This window comes from Manis pentadactyla, chromosome 3 (genome assembly GCF_030020395.1).
Source record: "Manis pentadactyla isolate mManPen7 chromosome 3, mManPen7.hap1, whole genome shotgun sequence".
NCBI lineage: Eukaryota > Metazoa > Chordata > Mammalia > Pholidota > Manidae > Manis > Manis pentadactyla.
The window spans coordinates 150,663,261-150,690,996 of NC_080021.1; the positions used below are offsets into that span (position 1 = coordinate 150,663,261).

Consider the following 27,736-nt stretch of genomic DNA (forward strand, 5'->3'; position numbering starts at 1 on the left):
TTTCTAAAAAATGCTTAGCTCAAATCAGGTGGGTATTCAGGTGCTATAAAAATCCAAGTTATTTTTTAATTTATAGAAAGACTGAAACATAGTAAATCATGTCTGAATTCTTATACCATGAGCATTTGTTCGAAGAGCACATTGCTTTAAGAGGTACAAACTTCCAATTATAAAATAAATAAGTCATGGGATATAATGTACAGCATAGGGAATATAGTCAATAATACTGTAATAGCTTTGTGTGCTGACAGATGGTAACTAGCAGATAAAGTCCTTGGGGGACAGTTTGTCATTGCTCATCGTCTTCCTTATGGAGGAGATCAAGAGCAAGAGAGTGTCATCCACACCGTAAATTTGGCGACACACATATAAACCAATTCTCTAATCTTATTACTACACAGTACCAAAATGATCCAAGTAGAAGTAAGCACTAGCTTTATTTAGTCATCTGTGTTGTAATCTCATTAGATAATAAACTAAGCATATCAGCAGATAATTCAATTTCTTACATCACAGTAACATTTTTCATACAGATAACAGAAGTTTTTGTTTCATAATGCAACTGCTGTAAGTTAAATTGATTCAATTTAATTAACAAGCATTTATTCAGTGCCTACCTGTGCACAGCACTATACTAGGCATACAAAAGACTTAAAAGATGTGGTCCCTGCTCATAGGGAGCTGACACTCTGGGTAGAAAAGATGATCCATGCATATAAGAAACAATAAAGAGCCATTACACATCACAGGAAAATCTATATAAATAATAGATTCTGAATTAAAGACATTAAGAATCCAAGGAAACCTACTCTAGAGAGTGATACAGTTGGGAGTGGAGGCTAATCTAGAAAACTTGACCAAAGGAAGTAAGTCTGGAATCTGTATGATGGACATGATGAGCCCATGGACCGGCAGAAGATTAGTGAAATCATTCTGTGGCCAAAATAAGGAAAAACTCAAAGACAAGGTAACAAAAATCAGCAAATCAACTGCAGGGAATGGCAGGCAAAATGGCTTAGCTCTGGAAAAAGACACTGATTTAGGAGACGTGACTATAGTTACACAACAAGGCTGGCTGAGGGCATTGACTGTTTACTATTCAAAGTCAATTTAAACTTTAAATAAATAATAATACTTAAACAGATCTATAAACTAAAGCCCCTGTAAAAGTGTGTATTTTCCTAACATTAACAAAAAAAGCAGAGAAAAATTGTAAAATATTAGAATCTAAACTCAGGAGATATCATCCTTAGAGGTCCTGATCAGACTGTGATGGAATAGCAACCACTTATGGTCTTTTTTTTTTTCTTTTAACTGCTAAAGAGTTGGTTGTCTAAGAAACATGTACTTTCACAAGGTGAAAGACCTTCAGCCCCAGGGCTTATCAAACCCCTGATTCACTAAGGATTTGTGTCTTATAAAAAGCCCACTCCCTTTCATACTGAATCTAGCAGCAAATAAAAAGGTCTTGGGTATATAGTTGTGGGGACTATGGATGGGGAGAAAGGAAACAAGACACTTGTTTCAAAAAAGTGAGTTAATGAATGATTATAATACTTTATGGAGATATTTCCGAATTCAAAGGAAAAAAGAAGGTGAAATATTCCTGTTCTCAGGCCAAGAAAACTAAGGCAGAAGAAATGTATAGAAAGAAAGCCTATGTGAGCAAAAAGTTTTTAAATTAACCCGAAGAGTAAACCAGTAACTTTGCTGGTTTGTTACTTAATCACTTCTAAACTCAGTCTGTTAAGGGAAATGTCAGGCAATGATCAGCAGAGAAAGTGACAGTGCAGAAACAAATCCTTAATTTGGAATAAAGTGGAAATCCTTCTTGCCAAACTAGAACTGAAGATGCCTTGATTGAACAGCATGATGCTGATAATCCATCGGGGTTAGAACACGGAACAGCAGCTCCACAGTGTTTGTTCTCTTGGCCTTCACATAAGTCATTGCTTTTAAACAGCAAGGGCCCTTAGCAGTTTTATGAAAGCTACTGGCCACCAGCAGCTGCAGCTATTAAAAAAAAAAAAAAATAGAAGACAAAGAAGAAGGAAATTAAAATTTTTAGTTTTCAGTGTGCTTAATGGTTCTTAACAAGGTGGTCTGAAATCTGTATCTTCCAAATGTGCTCCATGTTGCTATAATATTTAGGATTTTTATATTGAAAATAGTTCTAAGTTTATTATTTTACAAAATCCTCACAAATTCAAAGATGGAAGAATGAAACTCCTGCTCTTTTTATAACATTTATTCATTACTGCTTATGTAGTTAATATAGAAATTTCTTCCTTTCAAATTTTTGTAATAAAAGAATTCCTCACTGTCCAGTAGATACTCAGTAGATATTTACTGAATGACTGCTATGTATAAAATTCTCTATTCAGTCCTGAGAAAACAGCTACAAATAAGAACCAGTCTTTGCCTTCACAAAGTTATATACATTTTTAAGTATAAATTATGGGAAAATATCAGGAAAAGAGCATGCTACAGCATTATACCATTATTTGAAACAATAAAGATAACAAGTCTTCACTAGAATTCAGATCTTAGAAGTTGGAAGTTTTCACTCATCATTCTAAATATTAATTTGATAATGGTAAGTTATTACAGTCACAATCTAGAGCAAAAACAAAAATACTGCCGATATACAAGACATACATGATTCCAACTGCATTATAGCTACAAGAGGCTCACTTCAGCTTTAAGGACACATGGAGACTGAAAGTAGAGGAATGGAAAAAGATATCCCATGTAAATGGAAACCAAAAGCAGGGGTAGCCATATTGATATCAGACAAAACATATTGTAAGCCAAAAACTGTAACAAGAGACAAAGAAGGTCATTATGCAATGACTGAAGAAGACATAAATGGTAAGATACTCCATGTTAATGGATTGGAAGAATTACTATCGTGAAAAGGTTACCCAAAGCCATCTGTAGATTCAATGCAATCCCTATCAAAATTTCAATGGCACTTTTCACAGAAATAGAAAAAAAATCTAAAATTCTATGGAACTGCAAAAGACCTCAAATAGCCAAAGCAATCTTAAGAAAGAACAAAGCTGGAGGCATCACACTACCTGATTTCAAACTAAATTACAAAGCTGTAACAATCAAAACAGTATATAGTATTGGCACAAAAACAAACAAAATGACCAATAGAGAGCCAGAACAGAGAGCCCAGAAATAAACCCACACACATACAGTCAATTAATTTTTGTCAAGTCACCATGAATATACTACACACACACACACACACACACACACACAGAAATATTATTTAGTTTTATAAAGAAGGAAACCTTTGGCAACAGTATAAACCTGGTGGGCATTATACTAAACGAAATAAGCTAGACAGAGAAAGATAAACACTGCGTGGTATTTATGTATGGAATCAAAGGAAAAGAAGAAGTTGAACTCACAGAAAAAAGAGTGTAGAATGAGGGCTGAGGGAAATATGGAGAGCTTGGTAAAAGGTACAAACTTTTAGCTGTAAGATGAATAAGTCCAAGGCCATAATGGATAACATGGTGACTACAGTGGGTAGCACTGTATTGTATAACTGAAATTTGCCAAGAGAGTAGAACTTGAGTGTTCTCACTGAAAAAAAAAAAAAGGGAACTCTGTGAGGAGATGGATGTGTTAATTAACCCAGTGGTGGGAACCCTTTCATAATGCATATGCAGATCAAATCATCCCATGTATGCCTTAAATATAATTTTGTCAATTATATCCCAATAAAACTGAAAAAATTTTTTATATGCAATTAAGAAGGAAATAGTCTAATGACGAAAAAAATCTAAGGCAGATGTACTCTGAGAACATGGCGTCAGAAGTTGCTGCATCCATTCCTGCTGCCATTGAGGAGAGCCAACGTGCAAGGTGGGTCATTTAGAAAGAACCACAGAGAAGGGAGGCTGAGCCCTGATCGCTCCTAAACTTAGGGTAAAATGTGTCCTGAATCCATGCATTCCACTCTCCTACTCATTTGTGTGGACAAATAAATGTCTTTTCTTTCCACCTAAACCAATTTGGATTTATTTATTTTTATTACTTATGGTGGGTGGAGGGAAGCCCCACTAACAGAATGAGTTTTTAAGTTAAAAATGAGGAAAAGTTGGAAAAGATTTTCACTGAAATTCTTAGGCATCACTTTTTCACGTGGAATGTAAAACCAATAAGAGTATGTCTTATTCTAATATTTTAAAAATTAAGGAGGTTGAAAAGAAAGACAGGTTAATGAATTAGAAAAGGCTTTGGGAAATCAATGGTGGTGAGCTCAGAGGATCCCCTTGGTGTCTTCCCAATGTGTTCTATGTACAAAAAAGAACAAAATGGGCAGGCAAGATTCTGTATTTGTATCTGCTATTTGTATATGACAATATGGATGTATTCTTCATCTTCTGTTGATTTGCAAAGTTGCCTTTCTATCATTAGGGCTAAGTTTACATTTCTGAATTTTTCTCTGTTGTTTTCTCCCCCTGGAAAACAACCAAGCTCCCTAGATATGATGCCTGAGAGTGTGTAACAAGGTGGACAGAAACACCTGTGGACTGACTTGCTTACAGTGATAATGCCACTCTGCAACAAATGTCCCATTTGGAGAGAAAAAAAGAGTGAGCATAATCTGTTTGAAGGGGAAAAAATTGCAAACAAAAGTATGTCTCCAACCTGCTCGTGCAGCTGCCATTTTCTTGTTTCGCATTTTGTTCTCCAAAGCTTGCTACACAATTAAGAAAAGGACAGAAGAACATGAGATTTCCTGGTGTTTTCTACTACTCGACATTAGTAAAGACAATACTGTTATGAGATAAATTGTATCCTACCTGTTTCATCTTCTTTATTAGATCCAGATTTGCTGCCTTCTGGCCCTTTGCAGTAGCATTGAGATAATAGATGGCCAAACTACATTTAAAAAATATAATTTATGGTATTTTTCAGGTTCTCAAGATTCTTTTAAAACTTACATTACCTAAATCAGAGGATAAGATAGTTTCTACTTTAAACCTATAATTTTGTAGATAAAAGACAGAGGTACAGAGTGGTGACAAAGCACACTCAGAATTAGCCAGGCCTTGGATATTGGGCTCCACGTTTCCTCCCCCACAGCCCGGAGCTCTGTGATACCTGGCTGCCTCATTTTAGCTTCTTCTTGGAAATGTATTACCATCAGTTTAAAGTATAATGAAAAGTAACATTTTAACCTGATGCCAATGGCATCCAACAGAATAAAAAATCTAGTGACCCCCCCCTCCGGAGGGTGTCAAATAAAAAGGAAACTACTTTTCTGCCTTAAATTCCCTCCTTTTGCTTTTACAACTAAGAATATAATCCTTATAGTCAGAGTTAATAAACATGGATTTTTTTTTTCCATAGGCTGTACTGACTGCATTTTCCCTTTCCTTCAAAAATAACATGTTTTATAAAGGAATGTTCTTGGCTTTTAAGTGACATTTACATTTCTAGAAAAAGCAAGTTCCAGCCAAACATTTGTACAAAAATAAGTATGTTCATCTTCATTTAAAGCACAACAAACAAAGAAAAGTGCAGTAAAAAAAAAGGTAACGGGCATTGCTCTTTGTTGCAAATAACTGGATACTGAACACATTTCCTCTACTCACTACCATGCCAGATTATATCCTTTATGAACCATCTGGTGCTAGCAACACAATTATTGATATAGTTTAGCTGGATTTGTCTATCTCTTATATGAGAGATGGGAGTTTGAATGAAATTACATATATGAAAGCATCTGGTGTAATATCTGTCCTGAAGTACGAGCTCAAATCTGTGTGTGTGTGTGTGTGTGTGTGTGTGTGTGTGTGTGTGTGTGTGTGTGTTATAAGGATGTTCTTAGAAAAATGCCTGGATTTGGAGGATGAACTCAAACACCTCACGAGTCATTTTCAGTTCTGAATTCTCTATTCATTATTTTCTTCTGCCTGAGGGTGCAACTTAAATAAGTCTTCTTCACAAATCATTTTCTAGTCTCCAAAGGAAAGAAACTGCCTGCAGAGAACTGAGCTGAATTTTACCCAGTTACCCAAAAGCCATTCGTGCTGATTTAATATGATCCATTGGGGAAATTTGAAATGCTTGTAGCATGTAACATTCTCTCATTAAAGGCAAAAAAGAGCCAAGCCAATTGTATGGGGCTCATAAAGTGGGGGATGAGAACTCAGGATCTGAAAAATCAAATCAGTAATAAACTGAAATTTGGGTTTTAAATCAGAACCTCAGAACTAAAATCAACCTTATACACCATCTATTTGACCTTACGTCCTGCCAGCTTACCTCTAGATGGTCTATATCAGGGGTTGGCAAACTGTGGTCTCCAGGGCAAGTCTGACTCCCAGCCTGTTTCATATGACTCATGAACTAACAATGGTTTTTGCATTTTTAAACCGTTATGTAAGTATTTGCATAATATCCTCGATTTTGCCTCTTGACCGACAAAGCCTAAAATATCTGCTATATGGCCCTTTAAAGAAAAGTGTGCCTCCTCTGGTGCAGACCATTCCTAACACATGGCTTCTGCCTTCCTGAACATTCCCCTTCATCCTGAACTCAGTGTTTGGTGCCACAAATGAGTGGGGGGAAGAAGAGGTAGAAAATAGGAGACCCAGGTGTGAGTTTACTTATTAAGCCATTTGATTTGGGGCAGATCTTCCAGGTCGTATCAGTAATATGATTAGTGAGGCCAACTTCTTAAAGTTACTGTGGAAATCAAATGAGTTAATATATGGAACAAAGGCAGTGGTGTCTCTTCTTCCACACTCCTGAGACAATTTATTAATCTTTCATTAGTGGCATTAGAACAATGTTGCTCTTTTGCTTAAAAATAAATCTGTCTCTTAACAAGTTAAGGCTATAGTTATAAAATCTGACATTAAGTTTTGTATTTTTATTTTATTTTTTTCAAAACAACATCTCATTTATCCCACTAAGGGCCTTGACTCTGAAAAGCCATAGGATACTTACACTCTCAGAAACAGCTGTATCATGAAAACATGGAGAAGGAAAATCACTTCACGGGCCATCTGGTGAAACCCGCTGTACTCAGCAGGTCATTTTCTAACATATCTGCCCCAGAGATTTACTATCAGATTCTAAGTGCCATTCCAGATCAAGGTTCTGTAATATATAATAGTAATCTGTTTTACTGTTTTATTATCCCTACAGGCTATTAGCTCTCCCTCAAAGATGGTGTCATGGTGTAAAAGAGTAGATACTGGATTTACTGTCGAAGTCCTACTATTTCCATTTTGCTACATTCTCACCAAGGGAAAATCATTTCAGGCCACAAAGTCAGTTTAATTAATAAAATTTAAGAAGATGACACCTGCTTCCCTGATGTGGCTCATGACCATGACCATGGAAAAGATGATGATAAAATTGGCTCACAACCCATCTCATTTACTTAAACCACTGGGCATTCTCTCCCTGAGATTTCCCAGTTTAACCTTTGTTTAAACAAATCAGTTTTATTTCTAAAGTGTCTCTAGGGTGGGTTCATACTTGTCCTCCGTGACTGAGAGCAGTGGTGGTTCTAGAATTTTTATTTAGGAGAGTCTAGGGGGATGAAGGAAGGGTGAGGCTGCTTTCTTAACTCCTCCAAAGCAGGCACATATCTTTCCTTACAATGTAAGTTTTATCTGTGGCGGCTGAGTCAGAAGCCAATGAAAGTGACATGGAACAAAAACTCCCCCCGCCCCAAGTTCCCCGTTGGCTATCACCTCTGGCTTTGAAGAGATAGATCAACTGACCTTTCCAAGACCCTTCTGGTCCTCTGTTTCTGTTATCACAGACACACAGTTATTGATGACCTTCTAGGAACAAGGACAGGGTGATTTTTAAGACCTCTTAAGCCCTCTGCCCTAAAATATAGCCTAGAGGGCCCCCAGGGGGAATATTAACTTCCAGGCTCATCATTTCTGTGTGTTCGCAGCCATCTGCTTTATGGAACAAGAGGTGGGGGCCAGAGAATGGGGAGAGCTCAACGTGCTGATTAGATTTAGCATTTAGCATTTATGTTTCCCTAGTCTTAGATGTTTACTAATAATTATTTTGGTTACTTGGGAACCAATCTTATAATCCTAGGCAGGCAAAGACAGACGCAGATGGCTGCAAATTACAACCAATGGTACCAGAACACGGCTCATGAATTTCAGCCTCTCACTACCATGTAATCAGTGCTGAGTTTGGTTAGGTTACAGCACAACCCCCGGAGAGTGCGAGACAGCTGAAAAGCTGAAACTTAAAAGAAGCCAGGAAGAACATTACAAAGGCTGCTTCTATGAGGAGGAAAAGCACATACACCATCACCAAAATGACAGCGATGACCAGTCCGGGGTTCGAAAGCTGTCTCAAGATCTTTGCCATCCAGCTTGGGAAATCATGCTCCAGGGTTTCTCCAATGACTTCGAACATCCTATTTTTACCACTGCCAAAAAAAAAAAAAAAAACGGGAGAGAAATTTATTTAAAACATATGTAAAAACCACAATTACAGCAGGAAAACTAGAAATCTTTCTCAAACACTGCCTAAGTACTCTTTCAGATCAGGAATCTGATGTTTAGTGACAACTGCTAATACTTTGACCTCATATTGTCAACATATGGATAAGATATGAGAAATGTCATCCTAACATAAACACACAGTTAAAGCAGTTATGAAATTAACCATGGCATTAGGAGATTTTTAAAGCTCTATTTCCAAGATTTTGATTGAAATATATTTTGAAATAGCTCACCAGTCTACCTCTCAGCTAGTTGTCCTTGTAGGAGAACACTCTCTTTGGGCAGAATAAGTAGCGTACTCAATTTTTTAATTAGCCTTGGAAATGAGCATCAAGAATGGTTTAAAATCCACAAATAATCCAATATCTCTTCCCATGCAATAACTTCTATCACATTTCCACTGAATGCTGAGTCCTCTCTCTCTCAGTATGTCTTCTAAAAAGACCCTAATGGAACCAGCTCAGTTCCACTGCTAAGAACAGAAACTGGGAAGATGAGGAAAATATGCCCAAAAAACAAAGGTCCTTAATGAATTTGTCCTCAACCCATTAAGTAAGAATCAACCTCTATAAGGTAGAAAAAGGAGAACAGGAGTGGTCTGAACTTGGTTTATAATATTTAGAATTATAAATATCCATCACATGAAGTTATTTTTTCTGTATATACATATTGATTCCCTATGAACAGATGTAATTTTCAGAAAAGATATTAGGTTGTTTATAACCAAACAGTATGTATCCCCAGAATAAAGGTTGGCATAACACTTAATAAAGTATTTTGGCTTCACTTTTGTTTCTGATCTCTATACATTCTCAAGTACTAAATGAATGTGACCTATATGTTCCAGATTAGGTTTTTTTCCTCCTGGTCTAACTAATAAAATATTTCAGTAGACCTACAGTTTCTCCAAGTATCTTGTCAGGAGTTTCTGGACTACAGAGGTGTAAGTTTTGCTTCACAAATTACAGATCGACACACTAATTAGCAAGACCTATGCTACACGAGGGAGAATGCTTGCAGACTTAAGATTATATCAGGTTATTCCAGTAAGGTTTCTTCTTCCTCACCCATTCTAACTGACTGTGTGTTCCCCCTGCCATATGGAATACAGCTAGAGTGACAAGGTGGGCAAGGGGAACAAGAGAAGATAGGGCAATCCACTTTCCTTTCTCCAGCATCTTGGGCTGTGGCTGATAAATGTGGTTAGAATGGGGCACTGGAATTTTACAAAGTAATCCCTACCCATGGAAGACTTCTACGCAGCCAGTGTGTCCCAAATGCAATCACTGGCATCTCTGGGGATTCTCAGGTGCCTTTCCCAGGTCAGGTCTCATACCAGGAGTCTAGGTTTCTTAATTAAACACAAACGATAGGAGCATCTACAAATCCCTGGCAATCCCTTCTTCTGACATGTTAGCCAAAGCATACTACTTCACAGTATTCCCAGAAGTCCCCTCCAATCTGCTGTGACTATACAGTCAAGTGAAATGGTGCTGCTCTTCTGTGGGAGTAACTCTATCTATCTATCTCCTAGATTAGAGCAGTCTCTGAGCAGGCCTGTCTTCCCAGTGAACTGAAACCAGATCCTATGCCCAATTTAACTCCTCTATCTTCTCTAGTGTTCAGGGCACATATTCATTAATCCAAATTACTGGCCAACACTCTACGGTGTCTGGACTCACAGAGATGAAAATACTCTGCCCACAACCTCTCAAAGTCAGCTACACTATTAAGAATAGCAGACAGATAAAGTATAATTTCAAATGAGTAATATAAGGGCAGTATCACTATATAATACAAAAATGTACATACTGTAGAGTCTCAGTTACTTAGAAAATCTGCATAAAAAGAAAAATAGAATTAAAAATGCCAAAATGTTGAAACTTGTTATTTCAGATCTTTGGAGTTATGGGTATTGTTTATTTTCATGTGAAAATATTTTTTACAATTTCCAGATTTTCTAGGACAAATCCATCTTACCTTTGTAGTAAGATGAAAATACATAAAAATATAATTACAAAAATGTTAGCAGGGAGGTGTGTGAGGACACAGAGAACTATGAATTGTTAAGCATTATTAGTGAGGGGATGGGGAAGAATAATCAACCATCAGGAAATGTGGGGGAAGAAATTACAACAATTTTCTGCATCTGGACATTACAAAAATAGTTATTAAATTGTCCAACTGTTTAAGGTAAATCCACTTAATAGCCTTTTGGAATAATTTTCTGGAAAATTCACCCTCCCTAGCCAGGTCTTAAGAAAACAAAACAAGCTAGAATATCTAATCAAATTGCTTTGTAGAATGGGTCTTCTATGGTATTGTAGCTACTTTATCTGAAAAAATTACCTGCCCATGGGAATGATTGGCCATCGCTATGGTATCTCTGTTAACCTGCCTCAAATGCAATTTGCCAATTTGCTGCTCACTCGAGTGCCAAGTCGAGTCAGACACCTTTCACCATGCAACCTGAGCAAATGACCTCAAGCTCAGGGTCCCTGAGAAGGGCCAGCCCTCAGGCTCCTACTAAAACATGCTCTTTCCTTTCATTTCTAGGGCAGACAACTCTTCTAAACTATTAAGTCCCAACAGATAATAAAGCATACGTGCTTTTGCTTCAAAATGAGGAAACTGACAGGAAAAATAGGATATCTCAATAGGAAAGAGATCTCCCTTTTGTGAAACTCTACTGAAAATATTTAAGTTTCTTGGACCTCAAAATAGTAATATATATTCAGTAATTTTGCCTAAGTTTGCTAATTAGGAAACACTTGGTCACAATCAGATATTATGCCTTAGATACAGACTAATTTTTTTCATTAAAATCATAGTAACTCAGTGTGATATAAGACAGGGGAGTTAGGGCTCAAAAAGTTAAACTTGTGCTGTCAGTGTACACGTCCAGCTCATCGGCATTTTTAATAAGCATGCCCCTGCTTAGCCACCACCTAGCTGCATGCTGACATTGTGGGGTTTCCCTTGTACGAAGCTAAGTTCCTTTGATAGGTTTTTCTGAGAAGGATCAACTTCCAGTTAAAAAGTTAAAAAATCATCTAGAACATGTTCTGGATATTTAGTTGTGCGGGGCGGATTTGCAATTAACTAAAGTCTTCGAAAGGCTCATCTGTTGACCTTTGTGCCCTGAGACACATATTAAGGATTTATTGAGACCAATCTCTCCCTCAAGACTGCAATTTCTTATTTAGTCTCCAGAGGTCACTGTCTGCATTATTTATTTCAGCCCGTGGGAGCAGGAGGAGGGGTGGGTGTGCGTGCTGGAATGGAACTTGTCCACAACAGCTTCCTGAATATGACTGAACTCCAGCTGTTTCTGCCGTTATCAGCTGGCTTGATATTTTCTTTCTTTCTTTCTTTTTCTTTCTTCCTTCCTTTCTTTTCTTTCTTTCTTCCTTTCTTTTTTTCCTTCTTTCTTTCTTCCTTTCTTTCTTTCCTTCTTTCTTTCTTCCTTTCTCTCTCTCTCTCTCTCTCTCTCTCTCTCTCTCTCTCTCTCTCTCTCTCTCTCTCTCTCTCTCCCTCCCTCCCTCCCTCCCTCCCTCCTTCCTTCCTTCCTTCCTTCCTTTCTTTCTTCCCTGGTAAAGCCATAATAATTCATACTATTATTAGAGGGAAAATGTCTCTTTTTTATGTTAGTCTGTGGGCAATGAATCTTTTGACTTTAATAACTTGGGTCCAACAGCATGATGGGGAAATTATATGTGGCCCTGCCTTGTGCTTGTCATTCACATGGCTTTTCACATTCCCATTTCCTTCACTGAAAGGAGAAATAACTCAAATGCATGCTGACCAGTGATTCAACATGTAGAGATGCTGGGAGGATTTGTTTCTACGGCACTTTAGGGGATGCAACCTCAATCCTCCAGGTCCCGAGGACTTTGATTTCCTGGTAATATCATTGAGAGAACTCTGCCACAGAGAGTCATAGAAAAGTATACTTTAACTTGGATCAAAGGACTTCTTAACTCTTTATTACTGACATGAGCGATTTGTCATTGTTATTTGGGGAGAGTATATAAGAGGAACATCATTAATGGTTTTACTAGCATGTAGCATTTTGGATTATAAATTGTGTGACCCTCTTTATATTCATAATTGTCTAATAATGATACCATTTCCTAGGTAGTCTGTGGAATGATCTTTTCCCCGCTCCCTCCTTTCCCTCCTTCCTCCTTCCTTCCTTCCTTCTCAGTGTGGTGGTCCATGTGAGATGAAGCAACAGCTCGCAATGTCTGAATGTGAAGGCCTAGCCTCAGGAAAACTTTCACACCCTGGCTAATGTCACCAAGCCTTGCTCTTGCTATCTCCTTACAGGAAATAGCTCGGACTCATCATCCACATTTTACCCAGGTTATCTGTTTACTTTCTCACTTCAGCTTGTCCTGGCAGAGCCTGGAGTACTTTGCTGTTTTCCCCTTTGCTGATTCCCAAATGAGAAAATAGATGGAACTTGCATAAGACCCTCCACATCACATAATGAGCCTGAACACCCAAAGGATCTCATTTCCACAAACCGAAATGCCACTCTTTGCGGGGTGGGGGAAGCTCCTACAATGAGTGGTCATTCCTATCTCCACACCTGAAGGAACAGTATGTCCAAATGAAATGTCAAAAGCAAGAACCTGAAGGGGCCACAATCAAAAGAAGGTGGGAGGGATACGATCATGTACAGGACGGGCATGGTGGACAGGAAGAGGATGAGCAATAGCATGCCGAGGTAGAAATTATTCGATCTGGAAGCTTTGAAGACCCTGGCCTCGGGAACGTTGCAACACATCACGGCCCAGCACTGGAAGTACATGGAGGTGTGGAGTCGCAGGATGTTGATGCCTGGGAGGCTGGGAGCGAAGAAGGAGCCCATCCTAGAAACAAAAACACCGCTCTCGCTCAATTCGAGTCTTCTTGAAAGTCAGCAGCACCTTTTCATTTCACATCATGCTTATAGACCAAAGACAGAAAATGGATTGCCACTTGCCACCACACAAACCCTTTTTACAGATGTGACTAATCAATTTCCATTTTCTATACACATTTTACCATCTCCCCCATCAGTGCAGGTAATTCTATACCTGATTCTTTCACAGCAATTATGCTTCTCACTAATGTAACTGCTATCATTAGTAAATTTAAACACCAGAGTAAACAATATATTGCTTATTTACATCTCTCTTCTACTTCTAAAATAAACTAAATCATATTAATTTAATCTATCTAAAAATTTAACTTTTTAAAAATAAATGACCCTTAAAACCACTCATTCTATTAAAATAAACCACACAGTTGGACTAATTACTTTCATCATGGCTAATTTATTTTTGCTTAATGAAAGAGAAAAAATTAAAATAAGGTGTTTTTTTTTGATGCTCTTTTCTATTTGTGACTGCTATGGCATTTTAGAGCTCATGGAAATGACATATTGATGCCTAATAATATAATGTGTTTTGTTGATAATCTACAGCAAGCTTTGTATGTTTGAGATGAAAGATCAACACAGACATTTAATTTAGCTCATCTATTTACTTTTTTACTTTGGGTTGTCCTGGAAATCCACTGCTTTGTACATCTGATTTTTTAAAGTATTTTTAAAAGCCACTTTTAAACAGGAAGCACTTAGGTGAGGTCACTTTTACTTTATAGCTCCACTGGTTATCACAACAAAATTAATTTCAATTTTCTCTGATGAGAAAATCCATTAGTACCATACAGCCACATTAATAGCAATTTATTAGTCCAAAACAAAAAGAGGATACATGGACATTTATTTTAGAAGAATAAGCAGTGTCCTATTTTTTAAACTGTCCCAACTATAATAAAGCCCTTAGCATTTCTAGTTGGGGTTAGCATTTTATATTTCCTACATATGTAGAGTAGCTGTTTTAACCAATCCAATATAAACTGGTATATTATGTGGCAGGAAGAGTTGATTTAGATGAAGAAATCAGTTTCTGCTGTAACCGAACTTGTGCAACCCAACATTAAACCATTTCCTTGAAAAGCAGAACTTGGATTGTCTCGATAGGTTCCACATAGCAGACCTGAATCATATTTTAACATTCTGAATAGACCAGAGATTCAGTAGGAAGTTAAACTTTTTTTTCAATGGTATGGACTTCGAGTGATAATAATGTATCCATGCAGGGTTATCTATTGTAACAATATAGCATGTGGTGTGGGATATCGACAGTAAGGAAGGCTGTGCATGTCTAGGGGTAGGGGGTGTGTGAGAGCCCTCTGTACTTGCCACTCAATATTGCTGGGAACCTAAAACTGCTCTAAAATATAAAATTTATTAGTTAAAATTAATAAGAGGACAGACTTGGGAACAACAGTGTATTTTTGTTCCAGGATAGCAAAGAGAGGATCTGGAACCTTAAAAATGTAAGCAAGTGAGTAACAGTTCCAGCTGAGGGTCCAGAATTACAAAGCACTACCTTGTATTCTCAAAGGCCAATATTAGTAATACAATATGCTTGTGGATGATCACACTTGTCCCCTTTTAAAACTCAGGCTTGGGCCATGTGATTTGTTTTGACCAATAAAATAGAAATAAAAATGAGGTGTTTGACTACAGAGTGGGAACTTTAAGAGCCTTGTGTGGGTTTGGTTCTCTTTCACTCTGTGAATCTGACTGGTGATGTTCCAGATGGATTCTATTCTGTCAGTCTAGGATTCCACAGAGAGCGTAACTTACAAGAGCAGACCCTTCTACCAACTTATATTGGACATGCAAACAAGAAATCCTTTTGTAGCCACTAAGATTGGGGGCAGTGTTTCAATCCTGCACAACCTAGTTTACCCTAAGACACAATTTTGTAACTAATTCAAGACCTAGATTTGCCTAAAGCCATATATACCCATGCATATATGTACATCATTTGTCTCTGTGTGTGTGTGTGTGTGTGTGTGTGTGTATATATATGTATGCACACATATATTATAAATGCATGCATCTATCAATAAATAAACTTCAAATCTACACAATATTTATCACACAAGCATTATGAAGAAGTGACTCAAGAATCATAACCTAGAAAAACAGGTCTTGGCAGGTGATATCTGAACCTTAATGTTCACCTTATCTTTGCACCTGACTTACTAATCAGCTTAGCTCACTAAGTCCCTTACCCAGACTTGATTTCATCATCTGTCAGTTTAAGATCATCATAACACCACAGCCTTCTAAAATAGTTTTCTTCCAGGAAGATCAAAGCAAGTGAAATCTTCTTTTCTTTAGCTCTCCTTATTACTCCAGTGACATGGTACATGTCAGGCAAATTATTCACATTTGATCAACTGAGAAAATGAGGCAGCAGGAGGTGGCAAGACCAGAGGGAAGGTGTATGAGACAGTGTTGGAGCAGTGTCCAAACCCCTCTCTCTCTCCCTGGATGTTCTTTTCTGCCTCTGTATCCTGTTATCATGGAGTAGGGCTATGATGTGTGCTCACCATTTAAAATTATGATTACAAAACCTCTGCTGCCTATTTTTAAATTAAGTATGTAATATAAAAGTTTACTGATCATTTCAGCCAATTCATAACAAAATGGATATTATCTATGAATGTTGGCTTTAATAACATCGGCATAAATAATAACCTCCACTATTTAGAAACTCCTAAAGCAGGAATTGAATTTCTCTAGTCACAAACCAATAGAACTGAATACAAAATCCCTGTACTCTTTTGATTGTTTCTGTAGAAAATAGCCAATCAGATCCTCATGCCCCAAAAGATCGTGGATTAACACATGTGAACGCTCTGAACAGGGGAACCCCCTAGACTGCACCTTTCACTCCTCCCCCAGCACACCACAGCCCCACTCCTCCACCGATCTCCTGGGAGTCCAGAAAGACCATTCCCACAAAGCATTGACCTGACGGTGAATAATAGTTCTTTTGCTTCTTAAACTCTGTTAAGTGCATGAATATCTTTGTACACTCAAAAATCACACTTTCTGAAGTCCTCTTCAGATTAACTGGAAGCAAGACTTGACCAATAACTGAAGAATGTAGTAGTCCAATAATAGTGGAGAGATTTTGATACTGGGTCTGCCCTTGAGAGAACTGAGGAGGAATTTCAATATGAACAATAGTGGACTGAATCATTGCAAAATTAAAAGTGAAGACAAACAAAAGGACAGCAATTACAACAGCCTTTCTGATAATGAAAACGAATTTCGAGGCCAATCTGTTGTCTTAACTCTGAAAGAACAAGAAATAGACACACAGCATATGTCTGCCCAAATGGCAGCCCAGGCCCGAGGGATTTATGGCATTCAGTGGAAGAGCCAGGGAGCTTTTAAATTGGTATAGGCAGTGGTTTCTCATTCCTTCAGAGCAATGTTAGCTATTTCCTGACATGAGAGGTGGATCCCCTCTAGGACATGAGACGTACAGAACCCAGAGAAGGGGCTCTCTTTCCTATCTCTGTCAGGAGTGCCATGTTGGGCCATTTTGACTTTCCTCCCTGCTTCAAGAATAAAGAAGGGATGCACTCCACTTCTTAAAAACTCAATGGACACATATACCATAACTTGCAGAATTTAGAGCACAAGACTTACATTTTAAACATACCTGACAATGGAGAATATAATTGTTCTGTAGTCTTTTCTCCAGCCTGATTAGCCTAGTGAGACATAGGAATTTGACAGGCTCCATGGCGGGATGATGGGGCCCTTGACTATGGTCTTTATATTACTGAAGCAAGATAATTTTAGCAGTTGCAGACAGGTCCAGTCTCACAAGGGTTTAATAATTCAGACCAACTATGGTTGAAGGCTTTGAGTAATACGTGCAGCTTGTACAGAAACTGACCCTAGTTACTGGCACTTGTAGGAAGGACAATGCTATGGCCAGTAGCACAGTGTTACATCAGATGTGTCAATAGGATAAAGAAACTTAGTTGTAACTGCTTGTGGGTTGGGAGCTCTTAGTTAAGAGTGGCAGATTTCCAAGACACATGGTCCCCAGATGAATCGCACACTGTGATTCAATTTTTAAACTCAAAAACAGTTTCTACTGTATCAACCCATCTTAATCTGTCAAGGTTTACAATGAGAATGCTTTCATTTAATAATAGATATGACAAGCCTTTGTACATCAAAAGAAATAATCCTGATATGCAAATGGCCCTGTGAAACAAGGTAGAAATTAAAGACCATATTTTTAACTTGACCTTTCTGAAACATGTGGTTCATCTCAATGAACTATTGGATTTGGTAAGATACTATTTTTAAAAGTAGCTGTAAGTTATATATTAAATATATTCAGGAGAGATAACAAAATAAAATCAGTTTCTCAGAAAGGACTTACATTAATTTATTTCATACTTCGCATGTGATAATGAGACCATTAATGGTTCACAGCTAGAACCCAGTGTCATAGGATATAAAAATATAAAAAGTCTTCAAATAATTTATGAACCAGAATATAGACTCCCTGTGTTTGATGAAAGAGTGCTCTGCAACCCAAGGCAGATGTCTTTGAGGACCAAGATTTAAGATATGAAAAAAATATCTGTATAAGCTCTTCATAGCCATACACTTTGCAAAGGCAAACGTTGACTTAGACACAGATCGTGGTCTCCTTTGACACCAGGTTGCAGTATTTTATGCAGTAATGATTGCAGGCTTCTCTACATGTGATAACTGTCCAACGGCAGGCTTACCAGATCATGCCTTGGTTGAAGATCAGAGCGAGGACATTGCCGCTGATGTCAAATTCAGTGTATGAAGGCTGGAGACACAGACAGTCACTGGATTAGCATCTCAAGTGATGCAAACTGAAAGGCAAGGGCCTCATGCTTCTGCACAGGTATGGCTGGGCTCTCACGACTTTCTTAGAGCAGTAATAGCAGAATAATTGATATAATAAATAATTAGCAGTGAGTAAAATAATAAAGCACCGTTTTTGACACAGTAAGACTTGTTTTAAAATCCTGCTATTCCATGCTGTGCTGGTGTGACAAAATAGGCTGTCCTACGCTGCTGGTGAATGTAAAAATCGGAGCAACTTTGTAGAAAAGCATTCAAAAATACATATTAAAAGCATAAAAACCTCATTCTATTTCTAGGAATCTGTCGTGGCAAAGTAATCTTAAATGCTGACAAATTTTAACACAGAGACAAAGCCATCATTCAGCAAGTAAATAGAGTATATCTATACTATAATATACATTGTAGCTAATTACAATCACTTTTGAAAGAATATCTACATCTGCAATAGAAAATTAGGCTCTTAATTTTAAACAAAAATATGTAAAATCATATATTCATTATTTTTATCAACTCAACGTGAAACTATGTGTAAAGAAAAGACTTGAAAATAGTCAGAGAAATTTGTAGTTGTTATATGTGGGTGATGGAATATGGCTTTTAATTTCTTCTTTAAGTCCAGCATATTTTAAAATACTTTACAACAAGAAAAAGTGAATTTCATTTACAGTAAAATGGAAATACAACAAACATTTAAGAAGTTATTCAACTCAATGTCCATTGTTTATCTCCTAGAAAATACCACCCTATCTGGGACAGCACCACCAGGCTATAGATGTAACCCGAAAAGGACCTGAGCAGGGCATCTGCCCTAGGGCAGCCTATCCAAAGGTACCTGGTGGCACATTAGGTGTCCTAAAAGGAAAGCTTCTATTAATGGGAGGAGCTAATTAGCAAAGGCAGGAAAACTGAGCTCCTATTTAAGTTGAGATAGAGAATAAGCAATCAGGATTGATAACAAAAGAAGAAGAGGACAGCAAAAAGTAGGAAGTGAGAGGACAGAGAAAACCATAAAAGACAGACCAACGGTGCGGCAGGTCCCTATCTCTGCCCCGGATGCTCAAGTGAACAGGTGTGACTCGGCCCCCATGTTATCCTCCATAACTCCCTCCCACATGCACGGGCATGCACTGTGCACGCACAGCAAGATGACCTGAGGGTGTCTCTTTGCTTCTCAAGCCCAAGAACCCCAAAACATATTTGTAGGAAAGGTGTCACCAGTCTGTGATTTGGAAGCCCCACAAAACTATCCCAGTTTTCTAATGTTCTGCCTCAAGAATTCTTGAACCCTGGCCTCAACTTCATCACTTTCCCAAAAGGCAGCAGGACTCTCCTCGTCAGTGGGAAGGTATGGGCCATGTGCCTTGTAACAGATTCAGTCAGTAAACAGCAAGAATGGTGTAACAGGGATGGTCCAGTAAGATGAAACATAATGACATAATATATGGCCCTGTTTCATCAGGCAGGACAAAGATGACCTGAGGTCAACATACATTCACTCAAGATGCTGCTAAAGGATACCCAAAATGTCTTATTGGTTTGCGAATTATCTAGAAGCATAACATTCACAAGATGCAAAGAGGTTTGGGTGATAATTTTCATTCTGAAGTCAACAATGAAAAAAAATGTGTTCTTCATAGAGAACAGTGAACTGCTTCTAATCTCAAGAAATGTTAATGTTGAGTCTCTCCCCTCCCATGGGAGCACTGTGCTCTAGTCATCTATTCCTTTTTCCTGGAGCCTCATGAGGTCACAGAACACATCTGACAAATGCTCAGGTGGGAGGCCTGAGCCATCTGTGGTCTGGACCAGCAGTGCTCTGTGTCAATTCAAGCATCAAATCTTCAACTTTGGCCTCTTCAGAAGAGTGTCATGAGTTAGCCCACTAAACTATGGGGAAAAAAAATTCACCCTTTTAGAAATATATTTCCTTTCCTCTCACAAGCACGGAAACCTCTTAAAGGCCATTTGAGATGAGATATTTTTATAACCAGGTAACTTGTAAAGCACAAAGGACACCTTGGGAATCCCTGACCTCATACTGTGTTTACAGCATAAGCAGCTGTAAGGAGGAACAAAACCTTTGAGGCATAAATTGTCCTGATGCAGAGAAAGGGTGCAGGCAGCCCTGTTGTACCAAGTGGTCTTGTGGTTCAGACACTTGCCTGGGTCGCTGACCTGAGTATCTGACTTGGCCCTGCACTTCCCAGCTGGGTGAGCTGCGCTAGTCACTTCTCTCTTTGGGCCTCAGTTTCCTCACAGATAAACTAATGAAATGAGTGAAGTCAGGGGTTGACACACTGTGGCCCATGAGCCAAATCCAGACCACCACCCATTTATGCAAATAAAATTTTATTAGACCACAGCTACATTCCTTTCCATTGTCTATGGCCGTTCGGGACTGGCAAAGGAGAGCTTAGCAGTTGCAACAGAGACCATATGACCTGCTGAAAGGAAAACCCCTTGTTTTCCTCTCCACTCTACTCAAAATTCGTCTGACACAAATGTGTGGGTTTTTCACCCATACCAAGCAATTTCCCAATTTTCTGTGGACATACACTAGATGTCCTACAATTGAACTCAATTCTGACACTAACTGTCTAGAATTAGTGCAGCCCCCACAGGTTAAGGGCTCAGTCCCACAGACTGCCCCACTTCAGATGCCATGGCAAGTTCAGGCTGTCGCTTAAGCTGACTGACTAGCTATTAATCAGTCATTCTCATGACTCCCTTCTCAGGTTTGATAATTTGCTAGGACAGCTCACAGAACTCAGGGAAACAGTTTATTTACTAGGTTACTAGTTTATTATGAAAGGATACAGATCAGGCACAGAAGGAAAAGACAAATGGAAAAGATGCATATGGCACAGGGTGGGGGAGGAGCACGGAGCTTCCATGGCCTCACCTGGTATGTATGCCACCCACCCAGAACCTCAGTGTTCAGCAACCCAGCAGCTCTCCAAATTCCATAGCCCACAGTCTTCATGGAGACTTTATCAGTAGGCATCATCATTAGGAACTCAGTCTTCAGCTCTACTCCCTTCTCCGGAGGATGGAGGGTAGCATTGACAGTTTCAAGTTTCTAATCATGGCTTGGTCTTTTCTGGTGACCAGCCCCCATCCTGAAGCTATCCACAAGTCTACCAGGATTTGCCTCTTTAAGACAAAAAATATTCCTATACCTCAAGAAATTCCAAAAAATTTAGGAGCTCTATTTCAGGAACCAGGGTCAAAGACTAAATATTAGAACAAAATATGTTCTTCCACTGTTTATTTTTTAGGGAATTACAAAGGTTTTAGGAGCTCTGTCCAGGAGCCAGGAATAAAGACCAAAATACACATTTCTTATTATTATCACCATCTCACTTGCAGAAGTGAAAACACTTACTGTCCAGCTCTTCACAGAGAAAGTTTGATGACTTCTGAACTAGAAAATTTCTAAAATCCCTTTCTAATCTAAAATCTGCAATAGGTTGAAAATTAGACCCTGTTACTAAAGAATTACTTCTCTGTAAACACCTTAGAAATGCAATTTAATCCTGTATGCATTAAACTCAGAAATTCCTGCTCTAAAAATGAAACAAATATAAGAAAGCTAATACACACATACATATAAACAGTATAAAATTCAAAGCTCATTCTTTTAGCTGTGGATTAAAAAAGTATATATTAAATTTAAAAAGTTTTTAAAGCAATATTTTAGTAAGTGTAAGCCAATTTATAATATGTTTGTTTAATTGCCACTAAAATAGTAAGATTAAAGGTAAGTGATACTTGGGAAAAACAGCTTTTCTTGCAACCTGAAATAATAAAATTATTCAGATGGGCTAAGTATAATAAAGTCACTAAGGACCACTCATCCTTAATGATATTTTTAGGGTCTGGCAACAGAGAAGCCCATTTGGAGTGAATTGGGTTCATAATAGTCAAGGGATTAGAAATGATTTTTATTTTGGGACCTTTGCTTTTGGTGAGTGAGAGTCAGTCATCTACCAGTCATCTACCCAGAAGCAAGACAGATGGTGCTCTTTGGACTAAAGAGCCTGGGAAAACCCATCTCTGCATGTTTAGTTATTTGGGGCAGATCATTCATCTGTGGATATCGTAAAATGCAATTCAGGGTCTCAGAGACACTTCTGTCATTGCAATGACCGGTCTGACTTTCTTCACACAAATCTCATTTCCCACAGCTGAAATCACTCTGCTCAGAGTTGCAGCCTGGCCTGGCCTGTGGCTCTAGGGCCACGATTCCCAAGTGTGGTCCCCAGAGCAGTAGCACCAGAGACCCTGTTAGCAAAATAAACTCTCAGGATCTGCCCCAGATCCACTGACTCAGAACTGCTGGTTCTCACATGCCTCCAGGAGACTGTGATGTAAGCTCGGACTTGAGAAGCTCATCTGGGACAAATCATAGCCTCACCTACCAGGATGACTCAGCACCTCGGGGCTTCTTACTTCAACCCTAGTTGCCTGCAGACAGATTCAGACCAACATCCAAGCGGAATACCAAACCCAGGCGGTACTACTCCTTTTCCCACGTTCTACCCCTTCGTGACTTCTCATCGACTCTTTATCACGCTGCCTTTCTGAACTGCTGGATAATACCTTATTCCAGCTAAGAATACCAGTTCATCTTCTAATGCTACTTTCCAGACCCTCCTGCTAACTCCATCCCACTGCAAGTGACATCTCTAAACCTGGGTTACAAACATCTTATATCAGGGCATGAATTAGTCGTGATTTGGCAAAATCCTTGAAATCTCTAGAGTTAAGCATTTAACATGATGGAAATCTGGTTGATGGTTTTGAGGTCCAATCGACATGAATTTGAGTCCTATCTCCACCACTCACTAAGCTATGTGTTTTTGAGCAAATTATTAAACATCCTCTAAGCCTCAGTTTACTGTTAAGTAGGAAAAGTAATATCTACCTCACAGCGTTACTGGTATGACCACATGGAATAAAATGTGTAATGTATTTTGTAGACACTGACATATGATAACCACTATCTAAAAACATAATACAATAGAATGTAATCAGGAATCTTCTCTGATGGTCTGACAATTATATGCCATTTCTTTATGAATAATCTTGAGTCCCTTCATTAGATCTCAGGGAAATCTCAAAGATTTTCCATTTATATAAATTTAACAAGGTCCACCTTAAGAATGTAACTTTAAACAAGACACTGAGATTTTAATTTGTTTGAACATGTTCTAATTCCATGTCATGTATTCAGTTCTATTTTTTCTTAGATACGTGTTAACTATTTTATTGATAAATAGCAAAGGTAGTGTCAAAGCAAATTAAACTGAAAGGCACTGCATATTGAACTCTTGCAGGAAACCCACAGTTTACAAGATGCCTCAGGGGAGTGGTGCTAAATCCAGGGGTTAAAATCCCTCCTGGGAGCAAGCCGTTCCACTCCTGAAGAGTCAGTGAACTCTTTAGAAGCACTAAGAACTGCCAGCTATGCTTGGAGAAGTCTTAGGAAAGATGACTATTACTTTACATCACATGGTCTAACAGTATACTCCTAGCCAGTGATTTTCCCAGGTCAGTTCATCTTCATCACTTATACATTTATAACTAGAAAAATAAACAGCATCATTTTTAACCCAGTTTACTCAGATAAAACCAGTATATAATTCAATATATTTAGCATAATGGCTTTTTCCAGAAGGATACTTCATTACCTTTATTTATTCCCTAACAACATAAATTTAGGCTTTTCACTTTAATTCAGACTCTCAATTTTTCATATGCAAAATAAAGGCATTAGGATAGATTATGTCAGTATTCTACCTGACATTAATATTCTTTGGATCTCTGAATCTCATACTAGAGTCTGCAGAGTTTAGCTTTCACAAAGTTTGTTGTAATAAAAGTGAATGGGATTTTAGAGGTACCTTCTCTATGACTTAGCAATTTTACTTCGAGATATTTCTCATAAGGAAATAATTTGTGCATGCCACTATGATTTATCTATGAAGATATTTCTCTATGTGGATATAAATAAATGTAATCACATTTATTATAATAAAGTATTTGGTATAGCTTAACTGACAACAAATTAAAAAACTAATTAACTATGGTATGTTCACAAAGAGAGAATATCACACAGTCATTTAAACCCATGTCAGAGAAGAACAATTACCAACATACAGAAATAGGTAGGTAAAAAAGTAGGTAGTCATTAAATATGTATTTTTATAAAAATATATTGTATATATATTTTAAATGTACATAACATGTGTTTATGAAAATCTATAATACTATGTATAGATACTATATATGTATATATTTTAGCACTTATTTATCTACATATATCTACATTTATCTACATATAAATAAGTATTAGTTCTATACAATTCAAATAACCCAAATAAGTAATGCCATGAGTGGTGGGATTACCTGTGATTTTTTTATTTTCATATTTAATTTATACTGGATTTTCCAGACTTAATGAACTGGTATTATTTTTGTACTTCAGAAAATATCTTTTTAGTGGTGGTGGAAATGGACACATTTTTCTCTTTGATTCCTGAAAGGAATCTCAAAAATATCTTCTCCGTTCATCTCAGGTTCTCCTTCCCTTCATGACAGGTACTTTCTGGACTCATATAGTCAGGAAGTCAGCAGAATATCAGAGAAACATTCCCATCAGCGTCTTCCCTTCAAAACAGTCCCACTTTAGGTTTGTGCATCTCTGCCTGCATTGCCCACATTTTCCAGCTGCTGCCCCTGCCTTACGCTGTCCTTCTACCATCTTCCATCTCCATATCTTGAAATTTCTGATCTTACTTCAAGACTCATCTCAAATGTCTCTTCCTTCAACATGTCTGCATTTCTGATCTCTCCCTCATTCCCTTTCTCTCCGCCCAAACCCCCGCCCTTAAAGTCATGAAGCAACTGGTTTCTCCTATGGTATTTATGGCATTTAGGGCATTTACGTGCTCTGCTTTTTAGTGACAGTGGGCGCTTGCAAGGTTGAAGAGTAGTAAAGAATGTGAGAACTGATGAATGAATATTCCATCTGAAGAGGGCAATGGTTTCTCAGCTCCAGCCACCTTCCTCTTAGAGGGAGTATGTTGTCAGGCTTTGCAATATGTCAAGAAAAGCAAGAAATCTATATTTTTTTAAGTGTAAAACCCCTAGTTTTTAAATAGTAGTAGTTCATTAAACAAATAAAAAACACTCTGCAAAACGAAGGAAAAAACATCTGTGTGCTGAACTTAGCCTTGCAGACCCAAGTCTGCAACCTCTCCTTAGTCTTACATCCTTTCCCTGTCTATCCTTTGTCACCAGCACAGAGGTTTGCTCATAATGGTTTGCACCTAGGAGGCACTGAACTGCGTAAACTATACAGTTGGTGGGCCAGTGGTAATAAGACCACATCAAAGATCCATTATCCAACCTTAATGTTTGAAAACTTATTTTGATGCTGAAGAGACTTTCAAAGGTAACATGGAAGAAAATTCTTTCTCTATGACCTAAAACAGTAACTTGTCTTTTTTCCTGTACTTTGTACTAACCCAAGAGCACTGTCAGCACTCAATAAATAATAAATTATAGTCATTTAATTATAGCTTTTATGCATCCAGGTCATGTTTTATTGACTTCATATTTGAAGCAGAATTTTCTAGCACTTAAGAAGACAGCAGTAAGGGATCCAAGGCAAGCAGACGCCAAGCAATGGTCTAAGAAAGAAATGGTAATTTTTATATCTACCTCAGGAGAGCTGAATCAGGCAAGCAAAATAGAAATGAAATCAAGCCAACTGAATACCTCATAGCAGGGCGTGGGAAAGCAACGCAATAGCATCCTGGATCTATAGCATTACCTCACAGCCGTTGACCAGAGAACATTACCTAACTGCTTTTGGCTCATCTGAGAGGCACTTTCAGTAAGGATGCTAGAGATGACCTAATAAAAGGTACAGTCTCAAAGTCAGATAGCCAGGCAGAGGATTTAGCCTGGAGATTTGAAAACAGTTCTGCATGTAGGCCTTCCTGGAGACTAGAGGACATGAGACAGGATGGAGATCAGAAGTGAAGGATAGCCCCTCCCTAGTGAGGAGAGAAACATTATTGGTTCAAGAATACTAAGATAGACTTGACTCCATGGGCACATCCCTGAAAATAGGCAGAATTCTGTCAAAAGGTGGTATTGCCTTGATGGTACTGGGATGTGGAGGTTCCACACTAAACCAGTCAACACAAAATGCTGCCATGTGACAAATATAGTTCTAAGCAAGAGGTCACAGCCTCTGTTTTCACAGAGCTTTCATTCTAACAGAGACAGAATTAAAATGTGTTCAAAAACAATATGTCAATAAATATTTTTCCAGAAATAACATACAGGTGGCCAACAGACACATGAAAAGATGTTCAACATCATTCATCAAGGAAGTGCAAATCAAAACCACTATGAGATATCACCTCACATCTGTTAGAATGGCTTTTATCAAAAAGACAAGAAAGCACAAGTATTGGTGAGGATGTGCAGAAAAGGGAACCCTCCTAACGCTGCTAGTGGGAATGTCAATTGGTACAGCCACTGTGGAAAGCAGTATGGAGGGTCCTCAAAAAACTAAAACTGGAATGACTATATGACCCAATAATTCCATTTCTAGGTATTTACCTAAAGAAAACAAAAACACTAATTCAAAAAGATACATGCAGCTCAATGTTTTTCACAGTCTTATTTACAATAGCCAAGATTTGGAAGCAACCTAAGCATCCATCAATAGATGAATGGATAAAGAAGAGGTGGTACATATACACAATGGGATACTACTCAGCCATAAAAAAAGAATGACATCTGTCCATTCATGACCATATGGGTGGACCTAGAGGGTATTAACCTAAGTGAAATAAGTCAGACAGAGAAAGGCAAATACCATATGATTTCACATGTAATGTAAAACTTAGAAAATAAAACACATGAACAAACAAACCAAAACTAGACTTGCAAATACAGAGAAAAGAGAACAAACTGGTGGTTCCTTGGGGGAGAAGGGTGAGAGAATGTGTGAAATAGGTAAAGGGGGTTAAGAGATACAAACTTCCAATTATAAACTAAGTCACAAGGACATAAAGTACAGCATAGAAAATATAGACAATAATATTCTAATAATTCTGTATGGTTTCAGATGGTAACTATACTTGTCTTGGTGAGCATTTTAATGTATAAAATCATCAAATCACTATGTTGTACACCTGAAACTAATGTGATATTGTACGTCAACTATTCTTCAATAAAATAATAAAAAAAATTTTTAAGGAAATGGTGAATAATTATGTACAATATGAGGAAAATAAAGCAGTGTGTTAAAACAGAGAATGTGTGGTAGGTATATGAGATTGCACAGCCAGAGAGGTGCTCCAAAGAGGTGACATATTAGCTGAGGCCTGAATGACAAGGGAAGAGC

At 38.0% G+C, this 27,736-nt stretch overlaps 1 protein-coding gene across 2 annotated transcripts in view; it reads right to left on the minus strand.

The window, feature by feature from the left end:
* Positions 1-420: 420 nt before the first annotated feature.
* The window catches only part of TMC1 (transmembrane channel like 1), a 96,582-nt gene continuing 69,266 nt past the window's right edge, over positions 421-27,736 (minus strand). For both annotated transcript variants that reach the window (XM_036893493.2, XM_057498582.1), the window contains 6 exons: positions 18,198-18,265; positions 13,157-13,396; positions 8,318-8,443; positions 4,827-4,905; positions 4,672-4,723; positions 421-2,013 (listed from right to left, as the gene is read on the minus strand). In XM_036893493.2, coding sequence (XP_036749388.2) covers positions 1,991-2,013; positions 4,672-4,723; positions 4,827-4,905; positions 8,318-8,443; positions 13,157-13,396; positions 18,198-18,265 — 588 coding nt within the window. In that variant the 3' untranslated portion in view covers positions 421-1,990. The remainder of the gene's footprint in view (positions 2,014-4,671; positions 4,724-4,826; positions 4,906-8,317; positions 8,444-13,156; positions 13,397-18,197; positions 18,266-27,736) is intronic.